At 44.8% G+C, this 24,728-nt stretch overlaps 1 protein-coding gene across 1 annotated transcript in view; it reads right to left on the bottom strand.

Annotated features, from left to right (window-relative positions):
* Positions 1 to 19,387, bottom strand: part of LOC121531455 (sodium/potassium/calcium exchanger 1) — a 72,992-nt gene extending 53,605 nt beyond the window's left edge. Inside the window, exons 1-3 of the mRNA XM_045214369.1 lie at positions 19,289 to 19,387; positions 11,282 to 11,505; positions 10,985 to 11,065 (exon numbers count right to left, since the gene is read on the bottom strand). Of these exons, the coding sequence (XP_045070304.1) occupies positions 10,985 to 11,065; positions 11,282 to 11,505; positions 19,289 to 19,387 (404 nt within the window). The remainder of the gene's footprint in view (positions 1 to 10,984; positions 11,066 to 11,281; positions 11,506 to 19,288) is intronic.
* Between the last annotated feature and the right edge of the window lie 5,341 nt (positions 19,388 to 24,728).

Here is a 24,728-nt window from a genome sequence, read left to right as displayed (position 1 = left end):
CCCCCTGTCCATTTAGTCTGGATTTATTCTGGTCTAGAACCCCCTGTCCATTTAGTCTGATTTATTATGGTCTAGAACCCCCTGTCCATTTAGTCTGATTTATTCTGGTCTAGAACCCCCTGTCCATTTAGTCTGATTTATTATGGTCTAGAACCCCCTGTCCATTTAGTCTGATTTATTATGGTCTAGAAACCCCCCTGTCCATTTAGTCTGATTTATTATGGTCTAGAACCCCCTGTCCATTTAGTCTGATTTATTATGGTCTAGAACCCCCTGTCCATTTAGTCTGATTTATTATGGTCTAGAACCCCTGTCCATTTAGTCTGATTTATTATGGTCTAGAACCCCCTGTCCATTTAGTCTGATTTATTATGGTCTAGAACCCCCTGTCCATTTAGTCTGATTTATTATGGTCTAGAACCCCTGTCCATTTAGTCTGATTTATTATGGTCTAGAACCCCCTGTCCATTTAGTCTGATTTATTATGGTCTAGAACCCCCTGTCCATTTAGTCTGATTTATTATGGTCTAGAACCCCCTGTCCATTTAGTCTGATTTATTCTGGTCTAGAACCCCTGTCCATTTAGTCTGATTTATTGTGGTCTAGAACCCCTGTCCATTTAGTCTGATTTATTATGGTCTAGAACCCCCTGTCCATTTAGTCTGATTTATTATGGTCTAGAACCCCTGTCCATTTAGTCTGATTTATTCTGGTCTAGAACCCCCTGTCCATTTAGTCTGATTTATTATGGTCTAGAACCCCCTGTCCATTTAGGTCTGATTTATTATGGTCTAGAACCCCCTGTCCATTTAGTCTGATTTATTATGGTCTAGAACCCCCTGTCCATTTAGTCTGATTTATTATGGTCTAGAACCCCCTGTCCATTTAGTCTGATTTATTATGGTCTAGAACCCCTGTCCATTTAGTCTGATTTATTCTGGTCTAGAACCCCCTGTCCATTTAGTCTGATTTATTATGGTCTAGGAACCCCCTGTCCATTTAGTCTGATTTATTATGGTCTAGAACCCCCTGTCCATTTAGTCTGATTTATTATGGTCTAGAACCCCTGTCCATTTAGTCTGATTTATTATGGTCTAGAACCCCCTGTCCATTTAGTCTGATTTATTCTGGTCTAGAACCCCCTGTCCATTTAGTCTGATTTATTCTGGTCTAGAACCCCCTGTCCATTTAGTCTGATTTATTATGGTCTAGAACCCCCTGTCCATTTAGTCTGATTTATTATGGTCTAGAACCCCCTGTCCATTTAGTCTGATTTATTATGGTCTAGAACCCCCTGTCCATTAGGTCTGATTTATTATGGTCTAGAACCCCCTGTCCATTTAGGTCTGATTTATTATGGTCTAGAACCCCCTGTCCATTTAGTCTGATTTATTATGGTCTAGAACCCCCTGTCCATTTAGTCTGATTTATTATGGTCTAGAACCCCCTGTCCATTTAGTCTGATTTATTATGGTCTAGAACCCCCTGTCCATTTAGTCTGATTTATTATGGTCTAGAACCCCCTGTCCATTTAGTCTGATTTATTATGGTCTAGAACCCCCTGTCCATTTAGTCTGATTTATTGTGGTCTAGAACCCCCTGTCCATTTAGTCTGATTTATTATGGTCTAGAACTCCTGTCCATTTAGTCTGATTTATTATGGTCTAGAACCCCCTGTCCATTTAGTCTGATTTATTATGGTCTAGAACCCCCCTGTCCATTTAGTCTGATTTATTATGGTCTAGAACCCCTGTCCATTTAGTCTGATTTATTATGGTCTAGAACCCCCTGTCCATTTAGTCTGATTTATTATGGTCTAGAACCCCCTGTCCATTAGGTCTGATTTATTATGGTCTAGAACCCCCTGTCCATTAGGTCTGATTTATTATGGTCTAGAACCCCCTGTCCATTAGGTCTGATTTATTATGGTCTAGAACCCCCTGTCCATTAGGTCTGATTTATTATGGTCTAGAACCCCCTGTCCATTTAGTCTGATTTATTATGGTCTAGAACCCCCTGTCCATTTAGTCTGATTTATTATGGTCTAGAACCCCCTGTCCATTAGGTCTGATTTATTATGGTCTAGAAACCCCTGTCCATTTAGTCTGATTTATTATGGTCTAGAACCCCCTGTCCATTTAGTCTGATTTATTATGGTCTAGAACCCCCTGTCCATTTAGTCTGATTTATTATGGTCTAGAACCCCCTGTCCATTAGGTCTGATTTATTATGGTCTAGAACCCCCTGTCCATTTAGTCTGATTTATTATGGTCTAGAACCCCCTGTCCATTTAGTCTGATTTATTATGGTCTAGAACCCCCTGTCCATTTAGTCTGATTTATTATGGTCTAGAACCCCTGTCCATTTAGTCTGATTTATTATGGTCTAGAACCCCCTGTCCATTTAGTCTGATTTATTATGGTCTAGAACCCCTGTCCATTTAGTCTGGATTTATTATGGTCTAGAACCCCCTGTCCATTTAGTCTGATTTATTATGGTCTAGAACCCCTGTCCATTTAGTCTGATTTATTATGGTCTAGAACCCCCTGTCCATTTAGTCTGATTTATTATGGTCTAGAACCCCCTGTCCATTTAGTCTGATTTATTATGGTCTAGAACCCCCTGTCCATTTAGTCTGATTTATTATGGTCTAGAACCCCCTGTCCATTTAGTCTGATTTATTATGGTCTAGAACCCCCCTGTCCATTTAGTCTGATTTATTATGGTCTAGAACCCCCTGTCCATTTAGTCTGATTTATTATGGTCTAGAACCCCCTGTCCATTTAGTCTGATTTATTATGGTCTAGAACCCCCTGTCCATTTAGTCTGATTTATTCTGGTCTAGAACCCCCTGTCCATTTAGTCTGATTTATTTTGGTCTAGAACCCCCTGTCCATTTAGTCTGATTTATTATGGTCTAGAACCCCTGTCCATTTAGTCTGATTTATTATGGTCTAGAACCCCCTGTCCATTTAGTCTGATTTATTATGGTCTAGAACCCCCTGTCCATTTAGTCTGATTTATTATGGTCTAGAACCCCCTGTCCATTTAGTCTGATTTATTATGGTCTAGAACCCCCTGTCCATTTAGTCTGATTTATTATGGTCTAGAACCCCCTGTCCATTTAGTCTGATTTATTATGGTCTAGAACCCCCTGTCCATTTAGTCTGATTTATTATGGTCTAGAACCCCTGTCCATTTAGTCTGGATTTATTATGGTCTAGAACCCCCTGTCCATTTAGTCTGATTTATTCTGGTCTAGAACCCCCTGTCCATTTAGTCTGATTTATTCTGGTCTAGAACCCCTGTCCATTTAGTCTGATTTATTATGGTCTAGAACCCCTGTCCATTTAGTCTGATTTATTATGGTCTAGAACCCCCTGTCCATTTAGTCTGATTTATTATGGTCTAGAACCCCCTGTCCATTTAGTCTGATTTATTATGGTCTAGAACCCCCTGTCCATTTAGTCTGATTTATTCTGGTCTAGAACCCCCTGTCCATTTAGTCTGATTTATTATGGTCTAGAACCCCCTGTCCATTTAGTCTGATTTATTCTGGTCTAGAACCCCCTGTCCATTTAGTCTGATTTATTATGGTCTAGAAACCCCCTGTCCATTTAGTCTGATTTATTATGGTCTAGAACCCCCTGTCCATTTAGTCTGATTTATTATGGTCTAGAACCCCCTGTCCATTTAGTCTGATTTATTATGGTCTAGAACCCCTGTCCATTTAGTCTGATTTATTATGGTCTAGAACCCCCTGTCCATTTAGTCTGATTTATTATGGTCTAGAACCCCCTGTCCATTTAGTCTGATTTATTCTGGTCTAGAACCCCCTGTCCATTTAGTCTGATTTATTATGGTCTAGAACCCCTGTCCATTTAGTCTGATTTATTATGGTCTAGAACCCCCTGTCCATTTAGTCTGATTTATTATGGTCTAGAACCCCCTGTCCATTTAGTCTGATTTATTATGGTCTAGAACCCCCTGTCCATTTAGTCTGATTTATTATGGTCTAGAACCCCCCTGTCCATTTAGTCTGATTTATTATGGTCTAGAACCCCCTGTCCATTTAGTCTGATTTATTATGGTCTAGAACCCCCTGTCCATTTAGTCTGATTTATTATGGTCTAGAACCCCCTGTCCATTTAGTCTGATTTATTATGGTCTAGAACTCCAGTCCATTTAGTCTGATTTATTATGGTCTAGAACCCCCTGTCCATTTAGTCTGATTTATTATGGTCTAGAACCCCCTGTCCATTTAGTCTGATTTATTATGGTCTAGAACTTCAGTCCATTTAGTCTGATTTATTATGGTCTAGAACCCCCTGTCCATTTAGTCTGATTTATTATGGTCTAGAACCCCCTGTCCATTTAGTCTGATTTATTACGGTCTAGAACCCCCTGTCCATTTAGTCTGATTTATTATGGTCTAGAACCCCCTGTCCATTTAGTCTGATTTATTCTGGTCTAGAACCCCCTGTCCATTTAGTCTGATTTATTATGGTCTAGAACCCCCTGTCCATTTAGTCTGATTTATTATGGTCTAGAACCCCTGTCCATTTAGTCTGATTTATTGTGGTCTAGAACCCCTGTCCATTTAGTCTGATTTATTGTGGTCTAGAACCCCCTGTCCATTTAGTCTGATTTATTACGGTCTAGAACCCCCTGTCCATTTAGTCTGATTTATTATGGTCTAGAACCCCCTGTCCATTTAGTCTGATTTATTATGGTCTAGAACCCCTGTCCATTTAGTCTGATTTATTATGGTCTAGAACCCCCTGTCCATTTAGTCTGATTTATTATGGTCTAGAACCCCCTGTCCATTTAGTCTGATTTATTATGGTCTAGAACCCCCTGTCCATTTAGTCTGATTTATTATGGTCTAGAACCCCCTGTCCATTTAGTCTGATTTATTACGGTCTAGAACCCTGTCCATTTAGTCTGATTTATTATGGTCTAGAACCCCCTGTCCATTTAGTCTGATTTATTATGGTCTAGAACCCCTGTCCATTTAGTCTGATTTATTATGGTCTAGAACCCCCTGTCCATTTAGTCTGATTTATTATGGTCTAGAACCCCCTGTCCATTTAGTCTGATTTATTATGGTCTAGAACCCCCTGTCCATTTAGTCTGATTTATTATGGTCTAGAACCCCCCTGTCCATTTAGTCTGATTTATTATGGTCTAGAACCCCCTGTCCATTTAGTCTGATTTATTACGGTCTAGAACCCCCTGTCCATTTAGTCTGATTTATTATGGTCTAGAACCCCCTGTCCATTTAGTCTGATTTATTATGGTCTAGAACCCCCTGTCCATTTAGTCTGATTTATTATGGTCTAGAACCCCCTGTCCATTTAGTCTGATTTATTACGGTCTAGAACCCCCTGTCCATTTAGTCTGATTTATTATGGTCTAGAACCCCTGTCCATTTAGTCTGATTTATTATGGTCTAGAACCCCTGTCCATTTAGTCTGATTTATTATGGTCTAGAACCCCCTGTCCATTTAGTCTGATTTATTATGGTCTAGAACCCCCTGTCCATTTAGTCTGATTTATTGTGGTCTAGAACCCCTGTCCATTTAGTCTGATTTATTATGGTCTAGAACCCCCTGTCCATTTAGTCTGATTTATTACGGTCTAGAACCCCCTGTCCATTTAGTCCGGATTTATTATGGTCTAGAACCCCCTGTCCATTTAGTCTGATTTATTATGGTCTAGAAACCCCCTGTCCATTTAGTCTGATTTATTATGGTCTAGAACCCCCTGTCCATTTAGTCTGATTTATTATGGTCTAAATCCCCCTGTCCATTTAGTCTGATTTATTACGGTCTAGAACCCCCTGTCCATTTAGTCTGATTTATTATGGTCTAGAACCCCCTGTCCATTTAGTCTGATTTATTATGGTCTAGAACCCCCTGTCCATTTAGTCTGATTTATTACGGTCTAAATGGCTAAACTGATCCTAGATCAGCACTCCAACTTCTCTAAGATGCTTTATGAATATGGGCCCAGACATGACAGGTTAAGCAACAGGTGAATTATGAATATGGGCCCAGACATGACAGGTTAAGCAACAGGTGAATTATGAATATGGGCCCAGACATGACAGGTTAAGCAACAGGTGAATTATGAATATGGGCCCAGACATGACAGGTTAAGCAACAGGTGAATTATGAATATGGGCCCAGACATGACAGGTTAAGCAACAGGTGAATTATGAATATGGGCCCAGACATGACAGGTTAAGCAACAGGTGAATTATGAATATGGGCCCAGACATGACAGGTTAAGCAACAGGTGAATTATGAATATGGGCCCAGACATGACAGGTTAAGCAACAGGTGAATTATGAATATGGGCCCAGACATGACAGGTTAAGCAACAGGTGAATTATGAATATGGGCCCAGACATGACAGGTTAAGCAACAGGCGAATTATGAATATGGGCCCAGACATGACAGGTTAAGCAACAGGTGAATTATGAATATGGGCCCAGACATGACAGGTTAAGCAACAGGTGAATTATGAATATGGGCCCAGACATGACAGGTTAAGCAACAGGTGAATTATGAATATGGGCCCAGACATGACAGGTTAAGCAACAGGTGAATTATGAATATGGGCCCAGACATGACAGGTTAAGCAACAGGTGAATTATGAATATGGGCCCAGACATGACAGGTTAAGCAACAGGTGAATTATGAATATGGGCCCAGACATGACAGGTTAAGCAACAGGTGAATTATGAATATGGGCCCAGACATGACAGGTTAAGCAACAGGTGAATTATGAATATGGGCCCAGACATGACAGGTTAAGCAACAGGTGAATTATGAATATGGGCCCAGACATGACAGGTTAAGCAACAGGTGAATTATGAATATGGGCCCAGACATGACAGGTTAAGCAACAGGTGAATTATGAATATGGGCCCAGACATGACAGGTGCAACAGGTGAATTATGAATATGGGCCCAGACATGACAGGTTAAGCAACAGGTGAATTATGAATATGGGCCCAGACATGACAGGTTAAGCAACAGGTGAATTATGAATATGGGCCCAGACATGACAGGTTAAGCAACAGGTGAATTATGAATATGGGCCCAGACATGACAGGTTAAGCAACAGGTGAATTATGAATATGGGCCCAGACATGACAGGTTAAGCAACAGGTGAATTATGAATATGGGCCCAGACATGACAGGTTAAGCAACAGGCGAATTATGAATATGGGCCCAGACATGACAGGTTAAGCAACAGGTGAATTATGAATATGGGCCCAGACATGACAGGTTAAGCAACAGGTGAATTATGAATATGGGCCCAGACATGACAGGTTAAGCAACAGGTGAATTATGAATATGGGCCCAGACATGACAGGTTAAGCAACAGGTGAATTATGAATATGGGCCCAGACATGACAGGTTAAGCAACAGGTGAATTATGAATATGGGCCCAGACATGACAGGTTAAGCAACAGGTGAATTATGAATATGGGCCCAGACATGACAGGTTAAGCAACAGGTGAATTATGAATATGGGCCCAGACATGACAGGTTAAGCAACAGGTGAATTATGAATATGGGCCCAGACATGACAGGTTAAGCAACAGGTGAATTATGAATATGGGCCCAGACATGACAGGTTAAGCAACAGGTGAATTATGAATATGGGCCCAGACATGACAGGTTAAGCAACAGGTGAATTATGAATATGGGCCCAGACATGACAGGTTAAGCAACAGGTGAATTATGAATATGGGCCCAGACATGACAGGTTAAGCAACAGGTGAATTATGAATATGGGCCCAGACACGACAGGTTAAGCAACAGGTGAATTATGAATATGGGCCCAGACACGACAGGTTAAGCAACAGGTGAATTATGAATATGGGCCCAGACATGACAGGTTAAGCAACAGGTGAATTATGAATATGGGCCCAGACATGACAGGTTAAGCAACAGGTGAATTATGAATATGGGCCCAGACATGACAGGTTAAGCAACAGGTGAATTATGAATATGGGCCCAGACATGACAGGTTAAGCAACAGGTGAATTATGAATATGGGCCCAGACATGACAGGTTAAGCAACAGGTGAATTATGAATATGGGCCCAGACATGACAGGTTAAGCAACAGGTGAATTATGAATATGGGCCCAGACATGACAGGTTAAGCAACAGGTGAATTATGAATATGGGCCCAGACATGACAGGTTAAGCAACAGGTGAATTATGAATATGGGCCCAGACATGACAGGTTAAGCAACAGGTGAATTATGAATATGGGCCCAGACATGACAGGTTAAGCAACAGGTGAATTATGAATATGGGCCCAGACATGACAGGTTAAGCAACAGGTGAATTATGAATATGGGCCCAGACACTGACAGGTTAAGCAACAGGTGAATTATGAATATGGGCCCAGACATGACAGGTTAAGCAACAGGTGAATTATGAATATGGGCCCAGACATGACAGGTTAAGCAACAGGTGAATTATGAATATGGGCCCAGACATGACAGGTTAAGCAACAGGTGAATTATGAATATGGGCCCAGACATGACAGGTTAAGCAACAGGTGAATTATGAATATGGGCCCAGACATGACAGGTTAAGCAACAGGTGAATTATGAATATGGGCCCAGACACTGACAGGTTAAGCAACAGGTGAATTATGAATATGGGCCCAGACATGACAGGTTAAGCAACAGGTGAATTATGAATATGGGCCCAGACATGACAGGTTAAGCAACAGGTGAATTATGAATATGGGCCCAGACATGACAGGTTAAGCAACAGGTGAATTATGAATATGGGCCCAGACATGACAGGTTAAGCAACAGGTGAATTATGAATATGGGCCCAGACATGACAGGTTAAGCAACAGGTGAATTATGAATATGGGCCCAGACATGACAGGTTAAGCAACAGGTGAATTATGAATATGGGCCCAGACATGACAGGTTAAGCAACAGGTGAATTATGAATATGGGCCCAGACATGACAGGTTAAGCAACAGGTGAATTATGAATATGGGCCCAGACATGACAGGTTAAGCAACAGGTGAATTATGAATATGGGCCCAGACATGACAGGTTAAGCAACAGGTGAATTATGAATATGGGCCCAGACATGACAGGTTAAGCAACAGGTGAATTATGAATATGGGCCCAGACATGACAGGTTAAGCAACAGGTGAATTATGAATATGGGCCCAGACATGACAGGTTAAGCAACAGGTGAATTATGAATATGGGCCCAGACATGACAGGTTAAGCAACAGGTGAATTATGAATATGGGCCCAGACATGACAGGTTAAGCAACAGGTGAATTATGAATATGGGCCCAGACATGACAGGTTAAGCAACAGGTGAATTATGAATATGGGCCCAGACATGACAGGTTAAGCAACAGGTGAATTATGAATATGGGCCCAGACATGACAGGTTAAGCAACAGGTGAATTATGAATATGGGCCCAGACATGACAGGTTAAGCAACAGGTGAATTATGAATATGGGCCCAGACATGACAGGTTAAGCAACAGGTGAATTATGAATATGGGCCCAGACATGACAGGTTAAGCAACAGGTGAATTATGAATATGGGCCCAGACATGACAGGTTAAGCAACAGGTGAATTATGAATATGGGCCCAGACATGACAGGTTAAGCAACAGGTGAATTATGAATATGGGCCCAGACATGACAGGTTAAGCAACAGGTGAATTATGAATATGGGCCCAGACATGACAGGTTAAGCAACAGGTGAATTATGAATATGGGCCCAGACATGACAGGTTAAGCAACAGGTGAATTATGAATATGGGCCCAGACATGACAGGTTAAGCAACAGGTGAATTATGAATATGGGCCCAGACATGACAGGTTAAGCAACAGGTGAATTATGAATATGGGCCCAGACATGACAGGTTAAGCAACAGGTGAATTATGAATATGGGCCCAGACATGACAGGTTAAGCAACAGGTGAATTATGAATATGGGCCCAGACATGACAGGTTAAGCAACAGGTGAATTATGAATATGGGCCCAGACATGACAGGTTAAGCAACAGGTGAATTATGAATATGGGCCCAGACATGACAGGTTACAACAGGTGAATTATGAATATGGGCCCAGACATGACAGGTTAAGCAACAGGTGAATTATGAATATGGGCCCAGACATGACAGGTTAAGCAACAGGTGAATTATGAATATGGGCCCAGACATGACAGGTTAAGCAACAGGTGAATTATGAATATGGGCCCAGACATGACAGGTTAAGCAACAGGTGAATTATGAATATGGGCCCAGACATGACAGGTTAAGCAACAGGTGAATTATGAATATGGGCCCAGACATGACAGGTTAAGCAACAGGTGACAACAGATGAACAGTCTTTTGAATAATCCATCCTCCACCTCCTTGAGTCAGGGTCTGGGGATAAGGAGTAGCCCACCCATACATGTACTATGACTCACTATTGCTCCCTGTTGCATTACATAAATAGGTGGCTATAGTGATATATAGAAAGAGACTGAAATGTAAAGACCAATCTAAACATTAAGATACAGTAAAACAATATCTTCACATATTATGTACAGTATTCGGTATCATTAACTAAAATCATACATTTTGCTATCATGCATAATATTTCAAATCCATTATCAAAATGTTAACATAGAAATGACAACTTTATGCACAAGTGTCCTAAAAATGAAGTACACTGCGCTCCTACCTGATGAAAGGTTGTTTGGTACCAGACGAGGGAGTGTAATTTCTCCACAGCTGGGGTGCACCGGCACAGACGGTGGAGAGTCTCACCCCCGGCGCTGTAGGTTACAGACGGTGGAGAGTCTCACCCCCGGCGCTGTAGTTTACAGACGGTGGAGAGTTTCACCCGGCGCTGTAGGTTACAGACGGTGGAGAGTCTCACCCCCGGCGCTGTAGGTTACAGACGGTGGAGAGTCTCACCCCCGGCGCTGTAGTTTACAGACGGTGGAGAGTTTCACCCGGCGCTGTAGGTTACAGACGGTGGAGAGGTCACCCCCGGCGCTGTAGGTTACAGACGGTGGAGAGTCTCACCCCCGGCGCTGTAGTTTACAGACGGTGGAGAGTTTCACCCGGCGCTGTAGGTTACAGACGGTGGAGAGTCTCACCCCCGGCGCTGTAGGTTACAGACAGTGGAGAGTCTCACCCCCGGCGCTGTAGTTTACAGACGGTGGAGAGTTTCACCCGGCGCTGTAGGGTACAGACGGTGGAGAGTCTCACCCCCGGCGCTGTAGGGTACAGACGGTGGAGAGTTTCACCCGGCGCTGTAGGGTACAGACGGTGGAGAGTTTCACCCGGCGCTGTAGGTTACAGACGGTGGAGAGTTTCACCCGGCGCTGTAGGTTACAGACGGTGGAGAGTTTCACCCGGCGCTGTAGAGTACAGACGGTGGAGAGTTTCACCCGGCGCTGTAGGTTACAGACGGTGGAGACTTTCACCCGGCGCTGCAGGGCACAGTCACGGCAGGGTTACATAGGACGCACTGCAGGACAGGTACAGGTCTTCACCGTGGATCAGCATTATAACTAATACCCCTCTGGACCTGAAGACTTCTAATAGGATTATCCCCATTGTCCCTCTCATTAAACCTATATCTATATCAACCATTTCATTTCAATTGTTTTGATAGCCTAATGTACATTTTATTTAATTGGTGTATTTAATTTATTCCTACAGCATCTAGATCAATTGTCAGTTTCACATATATATATATATATATATATGTGATTTAATATAATATAATTGGTTTCATAATAATTTTAAGAGATTATATTGAGAGGAGGCGATTGGGTGAGGTTGTGTTTCTCTAAGCTTGGCTTCTTCTTTATATGTGTTGAGTAAAGCTTAAACCATGTATTTAGATTGTAGGTAGGTATTGTAGTTAGGTATTGTAGGTAGTTTATCTAGGTAGTTATTGTAGGTAGTTATTGTAGGTAAGTATTGTAGTTTATTCGGCTGAGCCCGGTGAAGCACGAGGCTAGCTAGCTAACCCACTACCTGGACCAATAAAGCTAGCTAGCTAGCAGGTAGCTACTGGTAATTTGGTAACTGTTAGCAACTGTGGATAGTTGTTTCCAATGTTATTTCACGCTTAAGAGTACCTGTAATTATTGAAGGTAGGTATTGTAGGTATTGTAGATAGTTTATCTAGGTAGTTATTGTAGGTAGTTATAGCCAACTTTACCAGCTAGCAGTCAACACCGCAGCCACTGCTAGCTAGCCAACCTTACCAGCTAGCAGTACTGTAGCAACCAAATACATTACAACGGAACTATTTGATTAGTGTAATGTTAGCCAGCTACATAGTTGTCTTGGTATCAAAGACAAAGGTGTAGTATAGAGAAACTATCGAGGTTAGCTAGCCAGCTACATTTTCAAACAGTCAACACCGCAGCCACTGCTAGCTAGCCAACATTACCAGCTAGCAGTACTGTATCATTTTAGTCAATGAGAATTTTGCAACGTAAGCTTCACTTTCTGAACATTCGAGATGTGTAGTCCACTTGTGTAGCTAGCATGACTGACTTTGTGCTAGCTAGCCAACGTTTAATTACTTCTGCGTTATGAAAGGAACTAGACACGGACATGAATGATCCATTGGTAGTTTGTTGTAACCAAGTATTGGTGCTAAACCGTGTGTTATTGGATGCTAGCATGCTAGTTAACTATGGCGTCATAGGATACAGTGCCCTGGGCGGTTTTCACAGAAGAATACTGTACCAAGTTAGCTAGCTGAATAAACTAAGTTAGTCTATTCCTGAAAACATTTAACTACTGTAGATTACAGCAATTATAATTTCTAAAGTGGAAGTTGGAAGAGTTGTATTTGAGTGTTTCAGTGAAAGGTTAGTGAGGGAGGCCTCGTTTCCCCAGATGTTTAGTTAATTTCATTCCGATCCCCTTTGCATTAGTGTAGCCTTTTCTGTAGCCTGTCAACTATGTGTCTGTCTATCCCTGTTCTCTCCTCTCCGCACAGGCTATACAAACGCCTCACACCGCGTGGCTGCTGCCTCTCTAACCTGGTGGTCCCTGCACGCACGACCCACGTGGAGTTCCAGGTCTCCGGCAGCCTCTGGAACTGCCGTTCTGCGGCCAACAAGGCAGAGTTCATCTCAGCCTATGCTACCCTCCAGTCCTTCGACTTCTTGGCGCTGACGGAAACATGGATTACCACAGAAAACACTGCTACTCCTACTGCTCTCTCCTCGTCTGACCATGTGTTCTTGCATACCCCGAGAGCATCTGGTCAGCGGGGCGGTGGCACAGGAATCCTCATCTCTCCCAAGTGGACATTCTCTCTTTGTCCCCTGACCCATCTGTCTATCTCCTCATTTGAATTCCATGCTGTCACAGTCACTAGCCCATTCAAGATTAACATCCTTGTCATTTATCGCCCTCCAGGTTCCCTTGGAGAGTTCATCAATGAGCTTGACGCCTTGATAAGTTCCTTTCCTGAGGATGGCTCACCCCTCACAGTTCTGGGTGACTTTAACCTCCCTACGTCTACCTTTGACTCATTTATCGCTGCCTCCTTCTTTCCACTCCTCTCCTCTTTTGACCTCACCCTCTCACCGTCTCCCTCTACTCACAAGGCAGGCAATACGCTTGACCTCATCTTTACTAGATGCTGTTGTTCTACTAATCTCACTGCAACTCCCCTCCAAGTCTCCGACCACTACTTTGTATTCTTTTCTCCCTCGCTCTCCTCCAACACTTCTCACTCTGCCCCTACTCAGATGGTAATGCGCCGTCGCGACCTTCGCTCTCTCTCTCCCACTACTCTCTCCTCTTCCATCCTATCATCTCTTCCCTCTGCTCAATCCTTCTCCCTCCAATCTCCTGATTCTGCCTCCTCAACCCTCCTCTCCTCCTTTTCTGCATCTTTTGACTCTCTATGTCCCCTATCCTCCAGGTCGGCTCGGTCCTCCACTCCTGCTCCGTGGCTTGACGACTCATTGCGAGCTCACAGAACAGGGCTCCGGGCAGCCAAGCGGAAATGGAGGAAAACTAGACTCCCTGCGGACCTGTCATCTTTTCACTCCCTCCTCTCTACATTTTCTTCCTCTGTTTCTGCTGCTAAAGCCACTTTCTACCACTCTAAATTCCAAGCATCTGCCTCTAACCCTAGGAAGCTCTTTGCCACATTCTCCTCCCTGCTGAATCCTCCTCCTCCTCCCCCTCCCTCCTCCCTCTCTGTGGATGACTTCATCAACCATTTTGAAAAGAAGGTTGACGACATCCGATCCTCATTTATTAAGTCAAATGACACCGCTGGTCCTGCTCACACTGCCCTACCCAATGCTTTGACTTATTTCTCCCCTCTCTCTCCAGATGAAATCTTGCGACTTGTGATGGCCGGCCGCCCAACAACCTGCCCGCTTGACCCTATCCCCTCCTCTCTTCTCCAGACCATTTCCGGAGACCTTCTCCCTTACCTCACCTCGCTCATCAACTCATCCTTGACCACTGGCTATGTCCCTTCTGTCTTCAAGAGAGCGAGAGTTGCACCCCTTCTCAAAAAACCTACACTCGATCCCTCCGATGTCAACAACTACAGACCAGTATCCCTTCTTTATTTTCTCTCCAAAACTCTTGAGTGTGCCGTCTTTAGCCAACTCTCTTGCTATCTCTCTCAGAATGACCTTCTTGATCCAAACCAGTCAGGTTTCAAGACTGGTCATTCAACTGAGACTGCTCTTCTCTGTGTCACAGAGGCTCTCCGCACTGCTAAAGCTAACTCTCTCTCCTCTGCTCTCATCCTTCTAGACCTATCTGCTGCCTTTGATACCGGGAACCATCAGATCCTCCTCTCACCCTCTCCGAGTTGGGCATCTCCTGGCGCGGCTCACTCTTGGATTGCGTCCTACCTCACAGGTCGCTCCTACCAGGTGGCGTGGCGAGAATCTGTCTCCGCACCACGTGCTCTCACCACTGGTGTCCCCCAGGGCTCAGTTCTAGGCCCTCTCCTATTCTCTCTATACACCAAGTCACTTGGCTCTGTCATATACTCACATGGTCTCTCCTATCATTGCTACGCAGACGACACACAATTAATCTTCTCCTTTCCCCCTTCTGATAACCAGGTGGCGAATCGCATCTCTGCATGTCTGGCAGACATATCAGTGTGGATGACGGATCACCACCTCAAGCTGAACCTCGGCAAGATGGAGCTGCTCTTCCTCCCGGGGAAGGACTTCCCGCTCCATGATCTCGCCATCACGGTTGACAACTCCGTTGTGTCCTCCTCCCAGAGTGCAAAGAACCTTGGCGTGACCCTGGACAACACCCTGTCGTTCTCCGCTAACATCAAAGCGGTGACCTGATCCTGTAAGTTCATGCTCTACAACATTCGCAGAGTACGACCCTACCTTACACAGAAGCGGCACAGGTCCTAATCCAGGCACATGTCATCTCCTGTCTGGATTACTGCAACTCGCTGTTGGCTGGGCTCCCTGCCTGTGCCATTAAACCCCTACAACTCATCCAGAACGCTGCAGCCCGTCTGGTGTTCAACCTTCCCACGTTCTCTCACGTCACCCCCGCTCCACCGCAAACTCCACTGGCTTCCAGTTGAAAGCTCGCATCTGCTACAAGACCATGGTGCTTGCCACGGAGCTGTGAGGGGAACGGCACCTCCGTACCTTCAGGCTCTGATCAGTCCCTACACCCAAACGAGGGCATTGCGTTCATCCACCTCTGGCCTGCTGGCCCCCCTACCTCTGCGGAAGCACAGTTCCCGCTCAGCCCAGTCAAAACTGTTCGCTGCTCTGGCACCCCAATGGTGGAACAAGCTTCCTCACGACGCCAGGACAGAGGAGTCACTCACCACCTTCCGGAGACACTTGAAACCCCACCTCTTTAAGGAATACCTGGGATAGGATAAAAGTAATCCTTCTACCCTCCCACTACCCCCCAATTTTTTTTAAATAATAATAATAATATTTTTTATATATATATATATATATATATATATATATATATATATATATATACAGTGGGGAGAACAAGTATTTGATACACTGCCGATTTTGCATGTTTTCCTACTTACAAAGCATGTAGAGGTCTGTAATAAAAAATTTACAAAAATTCCAGAAAATCACATTGTATGATTTTTAAATAATTAATTAGCATTTTATTGCATGACATAAGTATTTGATACATCAGAAAAGCAGAACTTAATATTTGGTACAGAAACCTTTGTTTGCAATTACAGAGATCATACATTTCCTGTAGGTCTTGACCAGGTTTGCACACACTGCAGCAGGGATTTTGGCCCACTCCTCCATACAGACCTTCTCCAGATCCTTCAGGTTTCGGGGCTGTCACTGGGCAATACGGACTTTCAGCTCCCTCCAAATATGTTCTATTGGGTTCAGGTCTGGAGAATGGCTAGGCCACTCCAGGACCTTGAGATGCTTCTTACGGAGCCACTCCTTAGTTGCCCTGGCTGTGTGTTTCGGGTCATTGTCATGCTGGAAGACCCAGCCACGACCTATCTTCAATGCTCTTACTGAGGGAAGGAGGTTGTTGGCCAAGATCTCGCGATACATGGCCCCATCCATCCTCCCCTCAATACGGTGCAGTCGTCCTGTCCCCTTTGCAGAAAAGCATCCCCAAAGAATGATGTTTCCACCTCCATGCTTCACGGTTGGGATGGTGTTCTTGGGGTTGTACTCATCCTTCTTCTTCCTCCAAACACGGCGAGTGGAGTTTAGACCAAAAAGCTATATTTTTGTCTCATCAGACCACATGACCTTCTCCCATTCCTCCTCTGGATCATCCAGATGGTCATTGGCTAACTTCAGACGGGCCTGGACATGCGCTGGCTTGAGCATGAGCAGGGATGCACCAATTTGTAAGTCGCTCTGGATAAGAGCATCTGCTAAATGACTAAAATGTAAAAATGTAAATAAAGCTTCAACTACTGATTGAAGATTGGAGCTAAGAGAAATTGAAATATAGCCGCAAGCAGCAATGGAACGGGGTGCTGGCTTATGTACAGGCTGAAAGGTGAAGAGATGTGATGATAGGGTTGGCCATTATGTTAGGTTAGGGTTGGCCATAATGTTAGGTTAGGGTTGGCCATTATGTTAGGTTAGGGTTGGCCATTATGTTAGGTTAGGGTTGGCCATTATGTTAGGTTAGGGTTGGCCATTATGTTAGGTTAGGGTTGGCCATTATGTTAGGTTAGGGTTGGCCATTATGTTAGGTTAGGGTTGGCCATTATAGGTTAGGTTGTTGGCCATTATGTTAGGTTAGGGTTGGCCATTATGTTAGGTTAGGGTTGGCCATTATGTTAGGTTAGGTTTGGCCATTATGTTAGGTTAGGGTTGGCCATTATGATAACATTGTGGCACCAGTAGGACTAGTAACACCAATGAGATGTTAGGTACAGAAAGTATTCAGACCTCTTGACTTTTTCCACATTTTGTTACATTACAGCTTTATTCTAAAATGGATTAAATTAGTTTTTCCCCTGATCAATCTACACACAATACCCCATACTGACAAAGCAAAAACAGGTTTTTAGAAATTTTAGCAAATGTGTTAGAAATAAAAAAACGGAAATATCACATTTACATAAGTATTCAGACCCTTTACTCAGTACTTTGTTGAAGCACCTTTGGCAGCAATTACAGCCTTGAGTCTTCTTGGGTATGACGCTACAAGCTTGGCACACCTGTATTTGGGGAGTTTCTCCCATTCTTCTCTGCAGATCCTCTCAAGCTCTGTCAGGTTGGATGGGGAGCGTCGCTGCATAGCTATTTTCAGGTCTCTCCAGAGATGTTAGATCGGGTTCAAGTCCGGGCTCTGGCTGGGCCACTCAAGGACATTCAGAGACTTGTCCCAAAGCCACTCCTGCATTGTCTTGGCTGTGTGCTTAGGGTCGTTGTCCTGTTGGAAGGTGAACCTTCGCCCCAGTCTGAGGTCCTGATCGCTCTGGAGCAGGTTTTCATCAAGGATCTCTCTGTACTTTACTCCATTCATCTTTCCCTTGATGCTGACTAGTCTCCCAGTCCCTGCCGCTGAAAAACATCCCCACAGCATGATGCTGCCACCACCATGCTTCACCGTAGGGATGGTGCTAGGTTTCTTCCAGACGTGACGCTTGGCATTCAGGCCAGATAATCTTGTTTCTCATGGTCTGAGAGTCCTTTAGGTGCCTTTTGGCAAACTTCAAGTGGGCTGTCATGTGCCTTTTACTGAGGAGTGGCTTCCGTCTGGCCACTCTACCATAAAGGCCTGATTGGTGGAGTGCTGCAGAGATGGTTGTCCTTCTGGAAGGTTATAAGAAGAATATATATCACTTCTTCTTTTTATAAGAAACATTAATGTGTTGAAAATCCCAAATTATTTGCATAGTCAATTTACACACAGCTCTGACACACACAATTACCCCACCAGGTAAAAAAAAAAAAAAAAAAACATGCCACCAGGGGTCTTTTCACAGTCCCCAAATCCAACTTACACACAGCTCTGACACACACACTTACCCCACCAGACATGCCACCAGGGGTCTTTTCACAGTCCCCAAATCCAGAACAAATTCAAGAAAGCTTACAGTATTATATAGAGCCATTATTGCATGGAACTCCGTTCCATCTCATATTGCTCAAATAAACAGCAAACCTGGTTTCAAGAAACAGATAAAGAAACACCTCACGGCACAACGCCTCTCCCCTATTTGACCTAGATAGTTTGTGTGTATGTATTGATAAGTAGGCTACGTGTGCCTTAACAAAACGTATGTAATTCTGTCCATGAGCTGTTCTTGTCTATTCATGTTCTGTATTATGTCCCCTGTAGCTCAGTTTGTAGAGCATGGTACTTGCAACACCAGGGTTGTGGGTTCGTTTCCCACGGGGGGCCAGTATGAAAATGTATGCACTCACTAACTGTAAGTCGCTCTGGATAAGAGCGTCTGCTAAATGACGTAAATGTAATGTTTTGTGTGGACCCCAGGAAGAGCAGCTGCTGCTTTTGCAACAGCTAATGGGGATCCTAATAAAATACCAAAATACCAGTCAAGGGATTTAGAATAGGGTTAAAACATTAAGTTTAGGGACTCATTCCAAATAGTTAAAGTAAGGGTTAAGGTCTGGAATAGGTTAAATCCCACCCCCCCAAAAAAACCAGTGTCCACGACTAGGATGAAACACACAACCTTCTGATCCAGAGTCATGGGTTTACGTCCATCCGCCACCCAACGGCAAAACCCAAACCTACTTGATGGTAAAAGAACTCACTGTTGCCCCTAGTGGCCGATTCTGAAGGCATTTCCCGACGTCCACAGGACATGGCCAGATGCCCAATTTCTACGTCCATCTTGACGGCTGGTTTCAGGAAAATAATCCTTCAGTAACAGGAAATATGAATTGTTATATGGATTATAATTAATGGATATTTTTTGTATAGAGGGAAAATCAAGTCTGACATTTTAAAGTGGAAATTACAAACTTTAGAAGCCTTTTAAAACCTAAAATACACGACAAGTTTGCATTTCCTACTGGCAGGATATTCCTGCTACAACAGGATGATCAAATCAAGATACGGCGTCTGCATGTCCTAAATGGGACCATATTCACTATATAGTGCCCTACTTTTGGGCCTATAAGGCTATGCAGAGGGTTGTGGTCTAAAGTAGAGCACTATATAGGGAATAGGGTGCCATTTGGGACCTATCCTATGTTTGACACTGTGTTTGTGGAAGGAACCTGTGGCTGGTTGCGATTGGCTTGTTGATCGGTGCCTGGCTGAATGTGATTGGCTTGTTCATGACATGTTTATTTATAGCACAGGTTCCTACTGGGTTGATCCTGAGAGTCACTCCAGGGAAAGAGCTAATCAACAACACTACTAACCGTTTATTACTGTGGTAATAATTGAGCATTAAATGTGAAAAGCCCTTTTAGTTGGGCAGTGAGCTCCCCTGAAGGAGCAGAGCCGAACGCCAGGACCAGAATGTATTGCCATTTATTTCTAATAATTGGTTAAAGGAATATGTGGGTTTCCTGGCTGAGCTACTAGATGATGCCACATTCCCACATTAGCTGTTAAATAGGCAGTGAAATAATTAATAATAAGAACAATTATTATAATTGATTGGATTTATTGGTAAACTGTGGTACTCTTTCATTATCAAGCACTCAAAAGCCTTGATCGGTTGGTATCAGAACGTGCAAAGATAACAGATTGATGTCATGAACTATTTAACTTTTTTCAAAGTAAACAGCAGAAACTTCCTGTCTAGACTCTTGTTCATCTCACAAGGAAGTGAGTAGTTTAGTGGCCTGACACCTTGACTGGGGTGGCTGTGTCTGTTTCATATATAGGGCACTACTTTGTCTAAAGTATATAGGGAATAGTGTGCCATTTCAGACTCAGACTGTGTTTCCTGTTGTATAATAATAATTTTGGTTGGTGCTTTTATTTGTCAAATTTCACGTGTGACTTGGGAATGTGTTTTTTGAATATCCCAAATCCACAGCCAGTGTCTGCCTTTATCAACAGTGACCCTGGAGCAATTCGGGGTGAGTGGCTTGCTCAAGGGCACAGACAGATTTTTTCACCTTGTCGGCTCGGGGGTTTTAACTAGTGACCTTTCAGTTAGTGGCCCAACGCTTTAACCGCCGGGCTACAAACCGCCCCGTGTTGTTGTTGTGTAGCAAACCACCCCGTGTTGTTGTTGTGTAGCAAACCGCCCCGTGTTGTTGTTGTGTAGCAAACCGCCCCGTGTTGTTGTTGTTGTGTAGCAAACCGCCCGTGTTGTTGTGTGTAGCAAACCGCCCTGTGTTGTTGTTGTTGTTGTGTAGCAAACCGCCCGTGTTGTTGTTGTTGTGTAGCAAACCGCCCCGTGTTGTTGTTGTGTGTAGCAAACCGCCCCGTGTTGTTGTTGTTGTGTAGCAAACCGCCCCGTGTTGTTGTTGTGTGTAGCAAACCGCCCTGTGTTGTTGTTGTGTAGCAAACCGCCCCGTGTTGTTGTTGTTGTTGTGTAGCAAACCGCCCCGTGTTGTTGTTGTTGTGTAGCAAACCGCCCTGTGTTGTTGTTGTTGTTGTGTAGCAAACCGCCCCGTGTTGTTGTTGTGTGTAGCAAACCGCCCTGTGTTGTTGTTGTTGTGTAGCAAACCGCCCTGTGTTGTTGTTGTTGTTGTGTAGCAAACCGCCCCGTGTTGTTGTTGTGTGTAGCAAACCGCCCCGTGTTGTTGTGTGTAGCAAACCGCCCCGTGTTGTTGTTGTGTAGCAAACCGCCCGTGTTGTTGTTGTGTAGCAAACCGCCCCGTGTTGTTGTGAGTAGCAAACCGCCCCGTTTTGTTGTTGTGTGTAGCAAACCACCCCGTGTTGTTGTTGTGTGTAGCAAACCGCCCCGTGTTGTTGTTGTGTAGCAAACTGCCCCGTGTTGTTGTTGTTGTGTAGCAAACCGCCCCGTGTTGTTGTTGTGTAGCAAACCGCTCCGTGTTGTTGTTGTGTAGCAAACCGCCCAGTGTTGTTGTTGTGTAGCAAACCGCCCCGTGTTGTTGTGTGTAGCAAACCGCCCCGTGTTGTTGTTGTGTAGCAAACCGCCCATGTTGTTGTGTGTAGCAAACCGCCCCGTGTTGTTGTTGTGTGTAGCAAACCGCCCCGTGTTGTTGTTGTGTGTAGCAAACCGCCCGTGTTGTTGTTGTGTAGCAAACCGCCCCGTGTTGTTGTTGTTGTGTAGCAAACCGCCCCGTGTTGTTGTTGTGTGTAGCAAACCGCCCTGTGTTGTTGTTGTGTAGCAAACCGACCGTGTTGTTGTTGTTGTTGTGTAGCAAACCGCCCGTGTTGTTGTTGTGTGTAGCAAACCGCCCTGTGTTGTTGTTGTGTAGCAAACCACCCTGTGTTGTTGTTGTGTGTAGCAAACTGCCCCGTGTTGTTGTTGTGTAGCAAACCGCCCCGTGTTGTTGTTGTGTGTAGCAAACCGCCCTGTGTTGTTGTTGTGTAGCAAACCGCCCCGTGTTGTTGTGTGTAGCAAACCGCCCGTGTTGTTGTTGTGTAGCAAACCGCCTGTGTTGTTGTTGTTGTTGTGTAGCAAACCGCCCCGTGTTGTTGTGTGTAGCAAACCGCCCGTGTTGTTGTGTGTAGCAAACCGCCCTGTGTTGTTGTTGTGTAGCAAACCGCCCGTATTGTTGTTGTTGTGTAGCAAACCGCCCAGTGTTGTTGTTGTTGTGTAGCAAACCGCCCCGTGTTGTTGTTGTGTGTAGCAAACCGCCCTGTGTTGTTGTTGTGTAGCAAACCGCCCCGTGTTGTTGTTGTGTGTAGCAAACCGCCCTGTGTTGTTGTTGTTGTGTGTAGCAAACCGCCCGTGTTGTTGTTGTGTAGCACACCGCATCGTGTTGTTGTTGTGTAGCAAACCGCCCGTGTTGTTGTATGTAGCAAACCACCCCGTGTTGTTGTTGTGTAGCAAACAGCCCGTGTTGTTGTTGTTGTTGTGTAGCAAACCGCCCCGTGTTGTTGTGTGTAGCAAACCGCCCCGTGTTGTTGTGTGTAGCAAACCGCCCCATGTTGTTGTTGTGTAGCAAACCACCCGTGTTGTTGTTGTTGTTGTGTAGCAAACCGCCCTGTGTTGTTGTGTGTAGCAAACCGCCCCGTGTTGTTGTGTGTAGCAAACCGCCCCGTGTTGTTGTGTGTAGCAAACCGCCCTGTGTTTTTGTTGTGTAGCAAACCGCCCCGTGTTGTTGTTGTGTAGCAAACCGCCCCGTGTTGTTGTTGTGTAGCAAACCGCCCGTGTTGTTGTTGTGTAGCAAACCACCCCGTGTTGTTGTTGTGTAGCAAACCGCCCGTGTTGTTGTTGTTGTGTAGCAAACCGCCCCGTGTTGTTGTGTGTAGCAAACCGCCCCGTGTTGTTGTGTGTAGCAAACCGCCCCATGTTGTTGTTGTGTAGCAAACCACCCGTGTTGTTGTTGTTGTTGTGTAGCAAACCGCCCCGTGTTGTTGTGTGTAGCAAACCGCCCCGTGTTGTTGTGTGTAGCAAACCGCCCCGTGTTGTTGTGTGTAGCAAACCGCCCTGTGTTTTTGTTGTGTAGCAAACCGCCCCGTGTTGTTGTTGTGTAGCAAACCGCCCCGTGTTGTTGTTGTGTAGCAAACCGCCCGTGTTGTTGTTGTGTGTAGCAAACCGCCCCGTGTTGTTGTTGTGTGTAGCAAACCGCCCGTGTTGTTGTTGTGTAGCAAACCGCCCGTGTTGTTGTTGTGTGTAGCAAACCGCCCCGTGTTGTTGTTGTGTAGCAAACCGCCCCGTGTTGTTGTTGTGTGTAGCAAACCGCCCCGTGTTGTTGTTGTGTGTAGCAAACCGCCCCGTGTTGTTGTTGTGTGTAGCAAACCGCCCCGTGTTGTTGTTGTGTAGCAAACCGCCCCGTGTTGTTGTTGTTGTGTAGCAAACCGCCCCGTGTTGTTGTTGTGTGTAGCAAACCGCCCCGTGTTGTTATTGTTGTGTAGCAAACCGCCCCGTGTTGTTGTTGTGTGTAGCAAACCGCCCCACGTTGTTGTTGTTGTGTAGCAAACCGCCCGTGTTGTTGTTGTGTGTAGCAAACCGCCCCGTGTTGTTGTTGTGTAGCAAACTGCCCCGTGTTGTTGTTGTGTGTAGCAAACCGCCCCGTGTTGTTGTTGTGTGTAGCAAACCGCCCCGTGTTGTTGTTGTGTGTAGCAAACCGCCCCGTGTTGTTGTTGTGTAGCAAACCGCCCCTGTTGTTGTTGTTGTGTAGCAAACCGCCCCGTGTTGTTGCTGTGTAGCAAACCGCCCGTGTTGTTGTTGTTGTGTAGCAAACCGCCCCGTGTTGTTGTTGTGTGTAGCAAACCGCCCCGTGTTGTTGTTGTTGTGTAGCAAACCGCCCCGTGTTGTTGTTGTGTGTAGCAAACCGCCCCACGTTGTTGTTGTTGTGTAGCAAACCGTCCCGTGTTGTTGTAGTGTGTAGCTGTGTGATAATAGTCTAGACAGTGAGTGACAGACAGGTCATCAGGGCTACATGTAGATAGGTAGGACCCACGCTTCAGACAGGTCAACAGGGCTACATGTAGATAGGTAGCTGGATGTATTGGTAGAGGTCAGAGACCTGGCCGTGTGGTGCCAGGATAACAACCTCTCCCTCAACGTGACCAAGACAAAGGAGATGATTGTGGACTACAGGAAAAAAAAGAGGACTGAGCACGCCCCCATTCTCATCGAGATTTTGGTGGAGGTAGTGGTGCAGTGGTCTAAGGCACTGCATCGCAGTGCTAACTGTGCCACTAGAGATCCTGGTTCGAATCCAGGCTCTGTCGCAGCCGGCCGCGACCGGGAGACTCATGGGCGGCGCACAATTGGCCCAGCGTCGTCCAGTGTAGGGGAGGGAATGGCCGGAATGGCCGGCAGGGATGTAGCTCAGTTGATAGAGCATGGCGTTTGCAACGCCAGGGTTGTGGGTTCGATTCCCACGGGGGGTCAGTATAAAAAAAATATGTATTCACTAACTGTAAGTCGCTCTGGATAAGAGCGTCTGCTAAATGACTAAAATGTAAATGTAAAATGAAGTCTGGAGGTTTTGCTCGCCTGAGGTAGACTATCTCATGATAAGCTGTAGACCCACTATCTACCAAGAGAGTTTTCATCTATAGAAGGATTACTGTTATACTCTTCCAGGTATTCCTTAAAGAGGTAGATAACCTGCCTAAATGA

The sequence above is a fragment of the Coregonus clupeaformis genome, unplaced genomic scaffold (genome assembly GCF_020615455.1).
Source record: "Coregonus clupeaformis isolate EN_2021a unplaced genomic scaffold, ASM2061545v1 scaf0245, whole genome shotgun sequence".
NCBI lineage: Eukaryota > Metazoa > Chordata > Actinopteri > Salmoniformes > Salmonidae > Coregonus > Coregonus clupeaformis.
The sequence above is the reverse complement of the archived record's forward strand: the minus strand, read 5'-3'. Positions and strand labels throughout refer to the sequence as shown.